We start from the raw sequence: 16,502 nt of genomic DNA on the forward strand, positions 1-16,502 counted from the left end.
TTGGATACAACCCATAATTTTAAATTCTGTTCATGGTTTTTATTGTAATGTATATTCAGATGTACATTCCAGTCACTTGTCTCTTGGCCTAACCTACCTCACTGGGTTGTTGTTGTTGTGATTGAATGTGAATAGAGAGAGCCATGTACTCCACTTTAAGCTCCTTGGAGGAAAAAGTGAGACAGAAATGCAAAAAATAAAATAAAAGGAATAATGCTTGAATTTTATATATACATAAAATCATAAAATAATAAAAGAACATTGTTTACACACACACACACACACACACACACACACACACATTAATAATATAAATTAGCCAAAATACAAAATAAATGTCCTTTAACAGTGATTCTCAAACTTTTTTCTCTGGGCTACACTTTCAGAATAAAAGTTTGCTCATGCCACACCAAATTTTATATTGATAAATACACTGGAAAACAGAAAGAACTCCTGGCAGTGCTTGATTTATAACATAGAACACAAGTACTTTATAATATGATCATGGGACATCCAGAAAGTATAAATCAACGCAACTATGTAAGAACATGAATCATTCTCACAATATGGCGATTCTGGATCACAACTAGGATTGTCCTCCGTATCACTTGATGCTCTTGCTCTCATTTTGAAAAGATATCCATATTCTACTAATAAAAAAAATATTATTTTGATATTATACTATACTATTCTACACTGGAATGTTAAAATGTTTATTTGATTGTCCTTGAATATTCCCACCACACTTGCCATCCTCTCCTGACCAGTGGCGGAGCATACCCCACCAGCGCCCGGCGTGGGTATACTCTGGGCATTAGGGTGGGGAGTGCCGGGGGACGGGGCATCTGCATCCTTCTTAGCTGGAGGGACGCAGCAGCTCTGTGCCCCGGCCCTGTGCTGCTTTTATGTCAGTGTGGAACTTGTAAGGGCACCCTTGCAGCCTTAGGTCCCAGCATCAGAGAGGGGCAGTGCTGCCTCTCCAGTGCTTCGGGACTGCACTGCACAGCCTGCCTGGCTGCCCCTCACAGCGCCCTGTAAGCCCAGCATCGCTTTGCAAAAATTGCAAAAATGACGCTGGGCTTGCAGGATGCATGAACTCTTGCAGTCTTCTCAGGCACCCTCCAGTCTCCAACAGGAGGGTGCCTGAGGAGGAGGCAACAGGCAAACATCATCCCCACACTGCTTTTGCGAGCAGCGCTGGGCTTGCAGGATGCCTGAGCTGTTGCCTCCTCCTCAGGCGCCCTTCTGCTGGAGGGTTCTTGAGAAGGACACAAGAGCTAACCATAGGCAGGGCGTCAGGAATGCCCCCTCCCGAAACCACGCCCGGTGCATCGGCACCCCCAGCAACCTCCACGCTACGCCTCTGCTTCTAATACACCAGGCATTCCACACCCTTTGAAAACCACTGCACTAAGCACATTCACAGCAAAACTCTGATTAAGAGAAAGTGGGGAGGGCAGATTCTTATCTAAAAATTAACCTTTTTCTTCCCCTCCCCTTTTCATTTACTTTTCCAGAAGCGCTTCAGAGGCCAGTAGCCTCTGAATTTGAGCCCCAGGGCCTAAGTGAAGCCGTCCGCTGGAACTCCAAGGAGAATCTGCTTTCGGGTCCCGGAGAAAATGACCCCAACCTTTTCGTTGCCCTGTATGATTTTGTAGCAAGTGGAGACAACACTCTCAGCATAACTAAAGGTAAGAGCTATATGTCAGGATCAGACTACAAAGTGTGTATGAGACCAAGTGTGCGTCCAGAGTGTCATTATTTTCATTCAGAACAGTGCTTGTCCAAAAACAGTGCATGGCCTGAAAGGACAAACTATGGGGGGGGGCATAGGGAACAAGCAAACTCAGGCACCAAACCCCAAACAGTAGCTTTTATAATATGTAACCAGACAGAATTGAAGGAGGTCAATGAGGTTGGTATTCCAGTCTTCCTTCTATCTCTGCAGCAGCCTGCTGACGGGCTCCCTCCTTTGTTCATTCCATCTATATGAACTTCCAATTTGATGCTGAGCTGAAGTCCAGGTTCTTGGTGCTAGTGCTAAACTTGAGAAAGTGTGTCTCTGGTGTCTTTGAAGGAGCATCTTCTCTCAATATGGGCCTTGAGATCAACTTTGGTCTCCTTGCTCTGAGATGAAGATGTGTGGGGTTTGGAGCTGCCTTGGGAATGGCACCACAGTGGTTCTCCCTGCCCCCCCCATCACTTCTCTTCATGCAGAAGTTTTAAAACCAATTTCCAGGTCCCATTCCCCATATCAGATCTGTTTCACACAGATATCAATGTGGGAACCCTCTCTGGGAATGGTGGTTGCCTTTTTTCCACTGGGATTCTTCCAGCGGGCACACCTGGAACAGTGAAATTGACCATATCCATGCTGGTTCCACACCAGGGTTAGGAAAGATTTTTCAGCCTGAGGACTGGCCCACCCTCCACAGGCCATTTTTGGCAGGTGGATGAGGACACCTATCCGGTAATTGCCTGGTTTAAGATGACTCCAGGTGGTTCAAAGTTCAAGTTGCAGGAGCAGACAGAGGCTTGCCTCTGATCTCAGTGCTGTAGTCACACAGCGCTAAAATCAGAGATGACCTTTTGCTTGCTCTTTAAGAGTCAACAGGCAGAGGCTTATCTCCAGTCTTAGCACTCTGGGATCACAGTGCTAAGTCTTTGCTGCTGCTTTTTACCATCAAAGAGCAAGCTGCCTCTTGGATCTTAGTACTTAGATCGGAGATAACAGATCTCTACAGCTGGTATCATACGATGTAGGGTGATTGACAAGTGGGCATGTTTTACACCAAATGCCCTTGTAGACCAAATTCAAAGGCCTCCTGCAAGATGTGGACCAGAGGTTCCCTACCCCTGATCTACCTGATGACCACTCTTAGCAACCATGTGATAAAGCTTTCTGCAATTGTGACTTCTGGCTTCATAAAAATTGTGTCCAGTTCAAAAATTAAGCAGCTTCAGATTATTTCCCTCTCTGATGCTTTTAAATTTGCATTTGTCTGTTGGGTTTTATTACCACATGCTGCCTCAGATGCTTGCCTGTCCATGTAAAAATAAACACTGTATGTGCTGTTTTTATTTAATCCATTGATCCATCTTTTGATTATAGTCAATGACCAATATTCGTTCTTTTTGTTTTAATTGTTTTAATGGAAAGGTGAAAAGCTCCGCGTCTTGGGCTATAACCACAATGGGGAGTGGTGTGAGGCCCAGACAAAGAACGGGCAAGGATGGGTCCCCAGCAACTACATCACCCCCGTGAACAGCTTAGAGAAGCACTCATGGTACCATGGGCCAGTGTCGCGGAATGCGGCAGAGTACCTGCTGAGCAGTGGGATCAACGGTAGCTTCCTGGTGCGGGAGAGTGAGAGCAGTCCAGGCCAGCGGTCCATATCACTGAGATACGAGGGAAGGGTTTACCACTACCGGATCAACACTGCATCTGATGGGAAGGTGAGAGCAGACCCTGGTTGACCTTCCAGGCGTATCTTATTTATTTATTTTACATCATTTTTTTTGCTAAAAGCATGCATGGTGGTTAGACCACTACTGTTCTTTCTTGAGCATTTGTTCTGATTCATCTGTGGGACGGGGTTATATGATAGCAAGCATTCATCCTGGTTTGCTCGCAGCTTGCTCAGATGTCTCTCCGTTCATTGTCCATTCATCGGTTTGTTTCTCCATCATTTTCCAAACTGCAAAAAAATTGTGTGTGCATGTGTTTGGTATGGCTTTGTTGGATGAGGGTAGCAGAGCCAAGTACTGCTGGTTTCCAAATGGATCACTGGAAGATTGAAAACCTGTGAAGATGACAAAAAATAAATGAATGAATAACAGCAACAACAAATGACAATAAAGGAAATTCTGACTAAACATTGTAGACTAAACACTGTAGAGCAGAAGACTGAGAGGTGATACAAGAGCCACCTTCAAAAATTTGAAAGGCTGTCCCATGGAAGATGGAGCAAGCTTGTTTTTTGCTGCTCCAGGGGGCAGGACCTGAACCAATGGATTCAAATGACAAGGAAGTAGATTCCAACTAAACATTAGGAAAACCTTTCTGTCAGTAAAAGGTGTTAAACAATGGAGTGAATTCCCTTGGAAGGTGGTGGATTCTCCTTCGCTTGAGGTTTTTAAACAGAGGCTGGCTATCTGTCAGGGAGCCTAGTTGTGATTTCTGCATTGCAGGGGGTTGGACGAGATGACCTTTGGGTATTCATTTCCTATCAATGTTTGGTTTTTATTATTGTTCTATGTTTTTACAGTTCTTGCTTTTAACTATAAGCTGCTTTGAGTCCCATCAAGGAAAAAAGGGGGGTTAACAACAACAACAACTTTTTGAATATGTTGTAATAATAAATAGCATCTATTATTGTTGTTTTGTTGTTGTTGTTGTTGTTGTTGTTGTTGTTATTCAATTGAAACCCTCTGAGGATGTCAAAAAAAGGAACGAGCACTTGTTGTTTTATTGTTGTTTTTATTATTTTTATTACCAGTAATAATTATAATTTATTTTTTTACCTGCCCTTCACAATTAGGTTCCAGGGCAGGTTATAGCAATTTAAAAATACAATACAGTGGTACCTTGATTTGCATACATCTTGGTTTGCATAAGTTTTGGATTACAAACATGTCAAACCCAGAAGTGCGGGTCCCAGTTTGCAACCTTTTTTGGATTAAAACCCATTTTGGGGGCATTATGAATGTGTGTTTTTTTTGGAGGCCCCATTGGTGAAAGCATGCCTTGGATTACAACCTGTTTCAGTCTACAAACGGACCTCCAGAACGTATTATGGTTGTAAACCAAGGTACCACTGTACTGAATATACTTTACGACAAACTACAGTCACAAGAACCAGGGTAAAGAGGTATGTCTTCAGCACAGGACACAAACTAAGCAATGAAGGTGCCCAGTACATCTCTGTGGGAAGAGATTTAGATCTTCCTGCTGACATAAGGCAGTGCAGCATCAGCGACAAGGTGTTCTGCCACTTGTAGCCTGCCCCAGCATTGCGATAAGGCACCCTGTTTAGTCTGGCAGCACTCTCAGCGCCAAGGAATGACCAATACTCGCTATGATAATCAGTTTAGATTTGCTCAAAGCAGGTTAATAGTTTTTCTTTCGCTGGAACTGTTTTAATTGGAATTATTGGGAATGGGTACCGGCAGGATGATTTCATTAAAGCGAACAGCCACTGGCTTACCACCAGGAATCTATGAATTTTCATCCTCATTTTATTGTGAAGGGAAGAGAAGAAGACACCAAGAGTCTCAGCAGGCCTAGTTCTTAAACGATCAATTTCAGCCATATGATAAAAAATATATATCATATGTCCCCTGGGGATGGAGATGGTAGTGGGGTGAACAGACGGTGCAATCCTTCCCGCCTGCTGTCTGGGCTTTTGTGGCTTTCCAAGTCTGCTGTCTCATTTCTCAGTTTGCTGGCAGAATTTAATATCTCACAAGCTCTTCCAGTTAGATCAACAGCTTTGGTGTTGTGTCTCTGTATGTGTCTATGTAGAAAGAACCACACTGTGCCACTGTCTCCATCTCTTATAACATTAGCACTTGTGGACAGCCAGTGAAGCTGAATGTTGGAGGTTTCAGGAAAGATAAATGAAAGTACTTATTCACACAGTGCAAGGTTAATAACTGCAGCACTTAACTCCCACAGGAGGCAGTGGTGGCCATCAACTTTGATGGCTCTAAAAGAGGATGTGACAAATTCATGGAGGAGAGGGCAATGCATGGCTATTAGCCACTGTAGTTATTCTCTGCCTCCATGGTTGGAGGCACAAATGCTTCTCATTGCCAGTTGCTGGAAACCACTGGAGTGCTCTTGTGTTTGGATCCTGCTTGTGAGTTTCCCATGGCCTTCTTGGTTGGCCACTGTGAGAGCAGGATGTTGGACTTGATGGACCATTGGTCTGAACCTGGTGTAGGGCTCTTATATCCCCCCCCCCCCCGGGTTGGAGGCAGTATGTATACTTCTTCTGAATACCAGTTTCTGGGAATCACAAGTGAGTAGAGTTGCTGTTGCACTCAAGTCCTGCTTGTAGGTTCCTGTTGGGGCGTCATTCCTGCTAGTTGGCTTCATTGAGATCAGGGTGCTGGACTAGATGAGCCATTGACCTGATCCAGCAGGCTTTTCTTATGTTCTTACAACTGTATCAATATATTTTCAGCCCCCTAGGCCTTTCTGCCCAGTGCTCAGAACTCTCCCCAGGGTCTTGTTTTATACCCCAAGTGGTGATGCGGGTGGTGCTATGGTCTAAACCACTGAGCCTCTTGGGCTTGTTGTTCAGAAGGTTGTCAGTTTGAATCTGCGCAACGAGATGAGCTCCTGTTGCTCTGTCCCAGCTTCTGCCAACCTAGCTGTTCAAAAGCACACCAGTGGAAGTAGATAAATAGCTACCACTGCAGCAGGAAGGTAAATAACATTTCCATGCACTCTGGCACTTGTCAGGGTCTTCCGTGCGCCAGTAGCAGTTTAGTCATCCTGGCCACATGACTTGGAAAGCTGTTTGTGGACAAATGCCAGCTCCCTCAGCCTGAAGTGACATGAGCGCCACACCCCATAGTCGCCTTCGACTGGACTTAACTGCCCAGGGGTCCATTACCTTTTACCTTTTGCCCCAAGTGTTTTTGCCTGGCTGGGCTGTGTCCTTGAACTCTCCAGTTAAAGGATCAGAGAGCTTTGTAGCATGAAAGACAGATAGACAGATGGGCAAATATCCGGACTGGTTCAAAGGCAGCTTTCTTTTATTCCTTTTTATTCATTTCGCAAAATTTGGTATTGTAAAAAGAACAACAACAACAAAAACCCACCTCAAAGCAGTTTACAAAAGAATAAAAGAATAAAATTATTTGTAAAACATAATGAAAATCAACCACAAGCTAAAAATCAGATTAAAACACATGTCAGCATTCTACATATCTAGGCAGGTTTGTCTAAAACAAAATGTTTTGTAAGAGGTATTGAAAAGAGTATAGCAAAGACACCTGCCTGATGTCAACAGGCGGGGTGTTCCAAAGTTGTGGTGCTGCCATGCTGAAAGATTGATTTCTTACTAATCCAAAAGCTTTCTCTGATGGAGCTTGTCCCGGATTGGGGCAGCACTGTTAAACAAAAAGTGGGATCAGTTGAGAAGTGGGATCTGATGGGGGTCTAGACGGGAGAGATACTCCATTTCTTTAAACTTTTACATTTACTTTTTGCAAAAGCCTGGTGGGGAGGGGAGAGGCCATGGAAAAAATGCACTCCAGTGTCGTCTGCTTGGCTCAAAATCTTGGCACAACATTTTTGGGGCAGTCTCCTTTGTGGTCTGCCCAGTTTTCAAGCTCTGATATATATGCCAGGCTCATATATTGCTTATGGGATCGAACCTGGGCTTTAGAAGGGCTGCAGCTCAGAGGTGGAACATCTGTTTGCATCTGTGAAAGGTCCCAGGTTCAATCCCTGGTGTCTTCACATAGGGTTGGGATTGTTCCCTCTCTGAAACCCTGGCAAGTGTGGATAGTATTGAGCTAGATGAACCTATGGTCTGACTTGAAATAAGGCAGCTTCCTATTTTTTCAAAATTATGTGAACTGGAATCTTACATAATTCTTAGAGGAAAGGACTTTAGTTCACTGGTAGAGCATCTGCTTTGCATGCAGAAGGCTCCAGGTTCAGTCCCCAGCATCTCCAGGTGCACCTGGGAATATTCCCTGACTGAAATGTCAGAAGAGCTGCTGCCAGTCAGTGTAGACAAACCTGTGCTGGATTGACCCAATGATCCGACTCAGCATAAGGTAGTTTCCAGTGAATTTGCAGAGCAGCACATCTGACATCAATATGAAACAGAGCCTTCGGTATTATTGGCTCACTCCTGTGGAATGCTCTTCCAACAGAGAGATTCAAGCAGGCGCCTTCTATATTAACCTTCAAACGTTCACTGAAAACTTTCCTTATGCAGATAATTACAGGAAAACATTTTCCTTTAATAGTTAGCTGGCAATCTGTTTTAATTTGTGGTTAGCTTTTATTATATTACAGTTGCTTGAAACCTCCCTGATGTTGCTGTTGCTTTTATTAAATTGCGATATGCAAATCTTTTTTTTTTACAAAAGAATATTTATTTATTTTATTTACTGATAAATATATTTATATACTGCTAAGTCAGTACATTAATTGCCTGTATGATAAAAATATAAATATGTAGGAAAGCTTTTAGGAATAACTTGAGAGACTGCCTTATCCCTTATGCACCCCATATATTCTTGTGGTCTGCAAGTTCCAAAGCTCTCGGAAGACGTCTCTGCAGTAACTCTGAGCATGGCCTTTAGTGTGGCTGCTCCTGTTCTGTGAAATGACATTTCTGTCAAGAAACGACAGGGGCCCGCTCTCTGTACTTCCTGGAAACATTTTTGTTCTGACAGGCTTTCACAGCTAGACAAAGGGGTCTTTTACCATGCATGTTCACTTCTTAGGGTTTTAGTCTTAAAAAAAAAAAGTGTTCATCATTTGTGAGTTGTTAACTTTTTTATTATCTTAAACATGAATCACCTTGATATGGTGGTTTGGAAGGTGATTAATAAATTAATTATGATAATAAGTTTTAATTGGATGATTTAATTTAGAGGTTTAATTTGATGATTTTAATGTATTGGTTCCTTTAACCTTTCATATTGTAATCTTTTCTAACCTTTTGATGATGTTTTATTATTACTATTACTATATTTTGATGCAAATATGTATTTTGGTTTAAGTTATTTTTAATATTGTATTAGTGCATATATTTTATCTGTGGTTGATATGACCATGGCGGTTGACAGCAATAATAAACTAGTAACTGTATAAATATGTACCATGTAAATGAATAAACATGCAATTTTTGTGTAAATCAGCAGCATAATAACAACATGGAGTTGTGGTGACTCTCTCTTCCTCTCTGCTTTTGCTCCCAGCTCTACGTGTCTTCGGAGAGCCGCTTCAACACTTTGGCTGAGCTGGTCCACCATCACTCAACCGTGGCAGATGGGCTGATCACCACTCTGCACTACCCGGCCCCCAAGCGCAACAAACCCACAATCTATGGTGTGTCCCCCAACTACGACAAGTGGGAGATTGAACGGACGGACATCACCATGAAGCACAAACTTGGAGGGGGCCAGTATGGCGAGGTATATGAAGGCGTCTGGAAGAAGTATAACCTCACAGTGGCGGTGAAGACCTTAAAGGTAGGTACTGAAACCTTTTCTTCTCTTCTCTCTTTCTACCACTCTTCTGTTTCGTAACCACTGCCCTTTTAAAGAGGAAAAATTCACCACTCTTAGAAGGCCCAAAAAGGTACAGACTCCCCTAATGAAGAAAGTTTGCAGCATTTGGGACTTTTTAGTTTAGAGAAAAGGTGAGAAAGAGGTGACATGATGGAAGTTTATGAAACTATGCACAGCATGGAGAAAGTGGTTAGGGAGTAGTTTTTCTCCTTCTCTTGTGATACCTGTGGGAATGCAATGCAGCTGAATGTTGGAAGATTCAGGACAAATAAAAGAAAGGACTTCTTCACAGTTAAACTATGGAACTCGCTCCCACAGGAAACAGTGAAGGCCACCAACCTGGATGGATTTAAAAGATGATTAGACAAATTGGTGGAGGAGAGGGCTATGAGTGGCTGATCACCCTGATTGCTATGTTCCACCTTCACTGTCAGAAGGTTTGCACCTTCACTGTTCTCTCTTGGGCGCGTGGAAGAAACATTTTTGTTTAGGCAAAGCCCTGATATGTAGAATGTTGACCTGTGTTTTATCTTCATGTTTATTTTAATTGCTTTCAAAGATTTAAAATAGTTTCTACACTCTACCTCCACTGTCAGAGGCAGCAGTGTTCCTGGATACCAGTTTCTGGAAATAACAGGAGGGGAGAGTGCTCTTGTGCTCAGATCCTTCCTGCAAGTCTCCTCTGCAGGCATCTGGTTACCCAGTGTGAGAAGATGCTGGGCTAGTTGGGCGCTCTTTTTATGTTCTTAGGATTTGCATTTGAACTGCTGAGTTGTTTTCCCACCTCTGATTTGTACCCCTAGAGAAGCAAATTCCTCAAGTTGGCTTTGTGGATTCTTTTTTAAAAGCATATGCAGACAGTGACACCTAGTGTTCTAACCATGCAGATTATAAGACTTTGGGGGCAGGGGGGGAGAGAAATGTTCCGTTTCTGATTGCTGCAGATATAGCCTCCATTAACAGATACATTGCGCTCCCTGGGCAGTTGTTTTACTTACTTTAAAAGAATAAAAAACAAAACTGTACTTTCATCCAGAAATCTCAGCGTGACCAGGAACAGTATTCTTCAGTCATCAAATGCAACTAGGTAAATAGGAATTGTCAGAGCTGCCACCCAGTCCCAGCTCACATAGGACCAAGTCCGCCAGCGTTCACTTTATAAGAGTCTTTATTAAGTTACAGGTTTCATTTCCGAACTGCAGCGTGCAGCTCTACACCTTCTGCCCTAGGTCGGCGAAGACCCGTCTGAGTCCCCGCCTCTTGCACACCAGCTTAATACCCTAGCCTTGCTCCACCTCCTTCGCCTCTCCCTACGTCTCTGGGTCCTTCTGCCCCCCTGGGCCTCCTCCCTTCTACTCTCCTCTGACGCTGACCCCCCTGATCCTTCTGCCTCCTTGCGGCGGGCTTTGGGACCTGGCTCACTCTCCGGGCTGCTTACTGCTCCAGCTTCCGCTGCATTTGAACTTGGCGCGCGCGCCCAACTCTCTACTTTCCTCTTAACCGTTGCCTCGCTCTCTGAGGAGGGCGTGACCACCCCTGACTCGTGCCCTCCCTCCTGCTGACAGCCTCCGGAACCCGATGCCTGGCTACCTTCCTCCCTGCTGCTCTCAGTCTTGAGCGTGGGTCCCGACTTCCAGCTGCTACTCTCTGAATCTCCTCTGTTCCCTTCCTCCTGGGGTGTCCCCCCGGATCCCCCCCTTGCTCTGCTCACTGGGGCTCCCTTTTGGGAGTCCTCTGACTCACTGCTTAGGCTTGGAGATCTCGGGTCGTCATCATCACTCATTTTCCCTTCGGATTCCTCCCCCTCGCTCTTTGCCCCCTCCCTTCTCTGCGTCTCTGCTCCTGAACCCCTGACATCCATCCCCCCCTCGAAGCCCCCCCTTCCCCCCTCCCCGCTTTCAGGTGTGGGTGCTGGGTGCTCCATCATCACGGGAGGGAATGCCGGATACAGTTCGCTCCCCGTGGTTGGCCGCCAACTGAAGACCTCCGAGTCTTCCTCCTCGCGGTCGCCGACGTTGACCTGTTCCGCTTCCATCTCTGTACCGCCGTGCTCGAACCCAAGGTCCTCCCCGAACACGTCCATGTCAGTCTCTGCGTCGGTCGCTCGACCTGGCATCTCCAGCCACTTCCGGCGCCATTGCTCCTCCGGTCGATCGTCCCACCAATACGAGGTGTCTGACGCCGAACCCGCCGGCGATCCTTCTGGGGAACGGGTGCTCAGCGCGGGTTCCCCGTCCGAGTCGAATCCATGGAACGTGCTGGAAGAAAGTGTGGGCGTGAACAGCCAGTCGTCGAAGAAGCTCGCTGGCATGGGTCTGTGTGGGAAAAGGGCATGAAACTCGTCCTTGAGCAGGGGTTCCTCCAAAGCGTAGTCTGGCACCCAGCTATTGGCGCTGGCCCGGGTGCCCTCTCTGGCTAGGAGGTATTCGACTCCCTCTTCCCCCCATCTGGAGTCCAAAATCTCCGTGACCTCGTTGATGAGGTCTTGCTGCGTCACCCCTCGCGTCTCCGTCCGCTCCCGGAACGGACTCGGTGCCGTCCCTGGCTCCTGGAATCTGTGAGTTGCCTTGTAGGGAGTGAGCACCGACCTGTGGAACACCGGATGCATTCTGGAACCCTCCGGCAGCACCAGTCGGAAGGCTACCGGGTTGATCTGTGCTTCGACTTGGTACGGACCAATTTGCTTGTGCCCCAACTTCTTCTTGGCTAGTGACCTGGTCGGCACTGCGTGGGCTGCCAACCAGACCCAGTCTCCCACTTGGATCTCTTCGCCAACCCGCCTGTGCTTGTCAGCTTGCACCTTGTAGGCGTGCTTAGCTAGCTCCAGCTGCCGTCTGAGTTGATCGTGTACCGCCTGCAACTCTGACGCGAACGCGTCCGCCGTCTGTGGTTCTCCGTCCCCCACTCTCTCCCGTCCCGGGAAGGTTCTGGGATTCCTCCCATTGTTGGCGAAGAACGGCGTCACCCCTGTGGACACGTGCTTCGTGTTGTTGTAAGCGAACTCGGCGAGCGGCAGGTAATCCACCCAGGTCGCAGGTTGTTGATTGGCATAGCATCTCAGGTACTGCTGCATGATGGCATTGACCCTCTCTGCTTGCCCGTTGGTCTGCGGGTGTCTTGCTGATGCCAGATCGACCTTGACATTTAGAAAACTCATCAGCTTCTGCCAGAAATTCGAGACGAACTGGCGCCCGCGGTCGGACAGGATAGACCGCGGCAGACCATGCACTTTGAACACGTGATCTATGAACAGTTTGGCGGTTTGTTCCGCCGTGGCCACCTTCGCACACGGAATGAAATGTGCCATCTTGGTGAACAAGTCCACCACCACTAGTACAGCTGTCTTGCCTCTCGAGCTGGGTAGATCCGTAACAAAGTCCAGGGCCACCCTCTCCCACGGTTCAAACGGCGTTTGCAGCGGTTCCAGCAGTCCCGCCGGTGGTTTGTGCACCGGTTTGGCCCTCTGGCAGGTGTCGCACCTCGCAACGTAGTCCGCGACTTCCCCTCTCAGTCTGGGCCACCAAAAGTCCCTTGCGACTAATTCCACCGTTTTTTCCGTGCCAAAGTGCCCGGCCGTGGGTGCGTCGTGCAGCTGCTGCAGTACCCTGGCGCGAAGTTCGTCTCCCGGCACGTAGATGGCCCCTTTACGTAAGAGCAAGCCGTCTCGTATCTGGAACTCGTCGCCCTTCGCCGTGCCCTTGTGCACCTCTGCCATCTTCGCCTGCGCGAAGGAGTCGTCCTGCAACGCCCGCCGCACCGCATCCAGGTCTACTGTGGCTGAAGCGCACGCCCACGCTGTTGGCGCGAAGATGTGCATGGCTGCCGCTGGCGTCGCCTCTTCGAGGTATTGCGGTTTGCGGGACAGTGCATCCGCCATGACGTTGGTGTCGCCTGGGACGTACTCTATTCGGAAATTGAAGTCAGCAAAGAACTCCGCCCAACGTATCTGCCTCTGGTTCAGGAACTGAGCCGTGCGCCAGTGCTCCAGATTCTTGTGATCCGTGCAGACCTGCACCGTGTGCTTGGCGCCGATCAGGAAGTGCCTCCACGCCTTGAAAGCTGCATGAATGGCCAGCAACTCCCTGTCCCAGATGGTGTAGTTCTGCTCCGACTTGCTGAGCTTTCTGGAGTAGAACGCTCCCGGCCTCCAGACCCCCTGTGGGTCCCTTTGCAGCAGGACAGCTCCCACTGCTCTATCGGACGCGTCTGTCTCTACCCGCATCGGTCTGCTGGGGTCGATATGCAGCAGTTGCTCTTCCGACGCGAAGAGACGCTTGAGTGCTTGAAAGGACTGCTCCGCCTGCTCCGTCCAGATGAATTTCTTTTTCTTGGAGCTTAGCGTGTCCGTAATGGCCGCCGTCTGCATCGCGAACCCCTTGATAAACTTGCGATAGAAGTTGGCGAAGCCGACAAACCGCTGGACCTCCTTCCGGTTGCGCGGGCTCTTCCAATCCAACACCGCACGAACCTTGGCGCTGTCCATGGCTAGCCCCTTGTCCGACAACTTGTAACCCAAGAAATCCACCTCCGTCGTGTCGAACTGGCACTTCTCCAGTTTGGCGTACAGTCTATGCTGCTGCAGCCTCTTCAGCACCTCCCGAACATCTTGGTCATGGGCTTGCTGCGATTCGGAGAATATCAGGATGTCATCCAGAAAGCAGACGCACTTCTTGTAAAGGAGTCCCGCCAACACATGATGCATGAAAGCTTGGAAACAGTGAGAACCGTTTTGCAATCCAAACGGCATCACTCTGTATTCGTAGGTGCCCAGAGGCGTGAACATGGCTGTCTTCCACTCATCGCCCTCCCTCATGCGGATGAGATTGTACGCACCTCGCAGGTCCAACTTGGTGAACACGCGTCCCTTGCGCACCGTCGCTAGTAGGTCGTCAATCCTGGGCATGGGGAAATCAGAAGGCTTGGTCATCTTGTTTAAGAGGCGAAAATCCACCACCAGTCTTTTTTGGGGCGTGTCTTTCTTCTTCACGAAGAAAACAGGACTGCCCCCTACTGCCCTGGACTCCCGGATGAAACCGCGCTGCAAATTGTGATCTATGAACTGTTTGAGTTCCTGTAATTCGTCCTCAGACATGGAATACAGCTTCCCTTTCGGCAGCGTCGCCCCTGGTAGGAGGTCAATCTTGCAGTCATATTGCCTGTGCGGTGGTAGCTTGTCAGCCTCTTTCTCGCAGAAGACCTCCAGAAAGTCTGCGTATTTGTGGGGGACTGCTTGCAACGTTCCCAACTGCAGTTGTGATTCCTCCTCCTCTCCCTCCTGTCTGGGCAGGATGCAGTGTTCTGCGCAATAAGAGGAGCCGAAGATCAGCTGTCTCTGGTACCAAGCCAGTGTCGGACTGTGCCTGTCCAGCCAACTCATGCCCAACACAATGGGCATGTCCGACAGTTGGGTGACATTAAAACTGATGACTTCCCTGTGGTTGCCAAGGCGCATCACCATCGGTGGCGTTTGCTTCACCACCTGCCCCCCTAGCAACTCTCTGCCATCCACTGTGACGACTTGCAGGGGCAGAGTGGCAGGCAGTAGCTGTATAGCGTGCTGCTCCACAAAATCCTGCGCTATAAAGTCTGCGTTGCTTCCAGAATCCACAGAAAGCGGCACTTCGATAGTGACGCCATTGGGTAGCTGGAGAGATGCTGTGAGCTGCACTACTGGTTTGGGTGGGAGGGGGTCCGTGGGTTGCAAGATCGCTGGGGACTGCTTCACTGATGCGTCTGGCTGGGCCCCAGTGCCTCTGTCTCCAGCCAGACATCGTCGTTTCCCTGCTGTGGTTCTCCTTGCTGCGTTGCTGCAGTCACCATTGCTGAGGCTGCAGTGTGCTTGTGGAGCCTCCGGGGACACTCTTTCGCCAAATGGCCTGGATCCTCGCAGATGTAACACTTCCTGTTCCCTCTAGGAGGCTTCGCTTTCACTGCTGTCGGTGCTTGGGCTCTGGCTGCTGACTGAGCCCTTGCACCTCCAACCTCCATCGGTTCCCCTCCCCCTCCAGGCGGAGGTGTGGATTGCGCACGCGCTGCTTCTCTTGGAATGAAAGAGAAACTTCTCGCTGCTTCGCGCCCTCCACGTCCTTCATCTCTGCACCATGGACGTTCTTCCAGCCTCACCCCCACAGTCAGCGCCCTTTGGACCACCTCCTGCGTGCTTCGGGGCCTCTCCCCCCTTGCAATCTCATCCTTGACCGCAGAGCTTAGACCCTCCCAGAACAGGTCTCTGACAGGGGGCGAATCCCGGTCCCACTCTAAGGCACTGACCAGCGCAAAAAAGCGGGCGTGGTACTGCCGGACGCTTGCCCTCCCTTGTTTTAGTCCATGAATCTCCCGTCGGGCAAGATCCACATCAATAGTAGACAAAAAGCACGCATCCATCGCTTTGATAAAGGCATCTGCATTCTGAAGCGCCGGATCTTTATCCCTCCACAAATTGCGTAGCCACGCTTTAGCATCCCCATGCAAATGGGATAGTATGAACCCCACTTTCTCTTCCTCATCTCTAAAGTCTTTTGCCAGCAGTTGCAGTGCGCACATTACGTCTGCTCGAAAATTGGGGTACTGTTGTAAATTCCCATCGAAGTGAGCCACAAGCCCTCCTGCTCTCCGTGCCAACCCAACCCCCTCCGGTCTGGGTCCTGGCTGCCCGTGTTTAACCCATGCTTCAAACCTGGCGTGGAGATCTCTGTAGGCGGCTGCCGCATCCTCCTCCCTCTTCTTGGACGCCAGTACCTCCGCGTTCAATTGGGTAACTGCCTGTTGCAGCGCTGCAACTGTCTCTGCTTCCGTCATCTCTGCTAACCGTCGTGAGCTTGCTCCCAAACACCGATCCCCTCCTCCAGCTGCCTCTCTCTCCGCTGCGAGATATCAGGTGTCCGAAGCTTTTGAGAGACGGGTCTTACTGTCAGAGCTGCCACCCAGTCCCAGCTCACATAGGACCAAGTCCGCCAGCGTTCACTTTATAAGAGTCTTTATTAAGTTACAGGTTTCATTTCCGAACTGCAGCGTGCAGCTCTACACCTTCTGCCCTAGGTCGGCGAAGACCCGTCTGAGTCCCCGCCTCTTGCACACCAGCTTAATACCCTAGCCTTGCTCCACCTCCTTCGCCTCTCCCTACGTCTCTGGGTCCTTCTGCCCCCCTGGGCCTCCTCCCTTCTACTCTCCTCTGACGCTGACCCCCCTGATCCTTCTGCCTCCTTACGGCGGGCTTTGGGACCTGGCTCACTCTCCGG

The 16,502-nt window shown here is 48.6% G+C and overlaps 1 protein-coding gene across 2 annotated transcripts in view; it reads left to right on the forward strand.

Annotated features, from left to right (window-relative positions):
- ABL1 (ABL proto-oncogene 1, non-receptor tyrosine kinase) overlaps window positions 1-16,502 on the forward strand; it is a 130,490-nt gene that overhangs the window by 77,232 nt on the left and 36,756 nt on the right. For both annotated transcript variants that reach the window (XM_082207810.1, XM_082207811.1), the window contains exons 2-4: window positions 1,518-1,691; window positions 3,161-3,456; window positions 8,953-9,225. In XM_082207810.1, coding sequence (XP_082063936.1) covers window positions 1,518-1,691; window positions 3,161-3,456; window positions 8,953-9,225 — 743 coding nt within the window. The remainder of the gene's footprint in view (window positions 1-1,517; window positions 1,692-3,160; window positions 3,457-8,952; window positions 9,226-16,502) is intronic.

Source organism: Podarcis vaucheri (assembly GCF_965113315.1).
Source record: "Podarcis vaucheri genome assembly, chromosome: Z".
NCBI lineage: Eukaryota > Metazoa > Chordata > Lepidosauria > Squamata > Lacertidae > Podarcis > Podarcis vaucheri.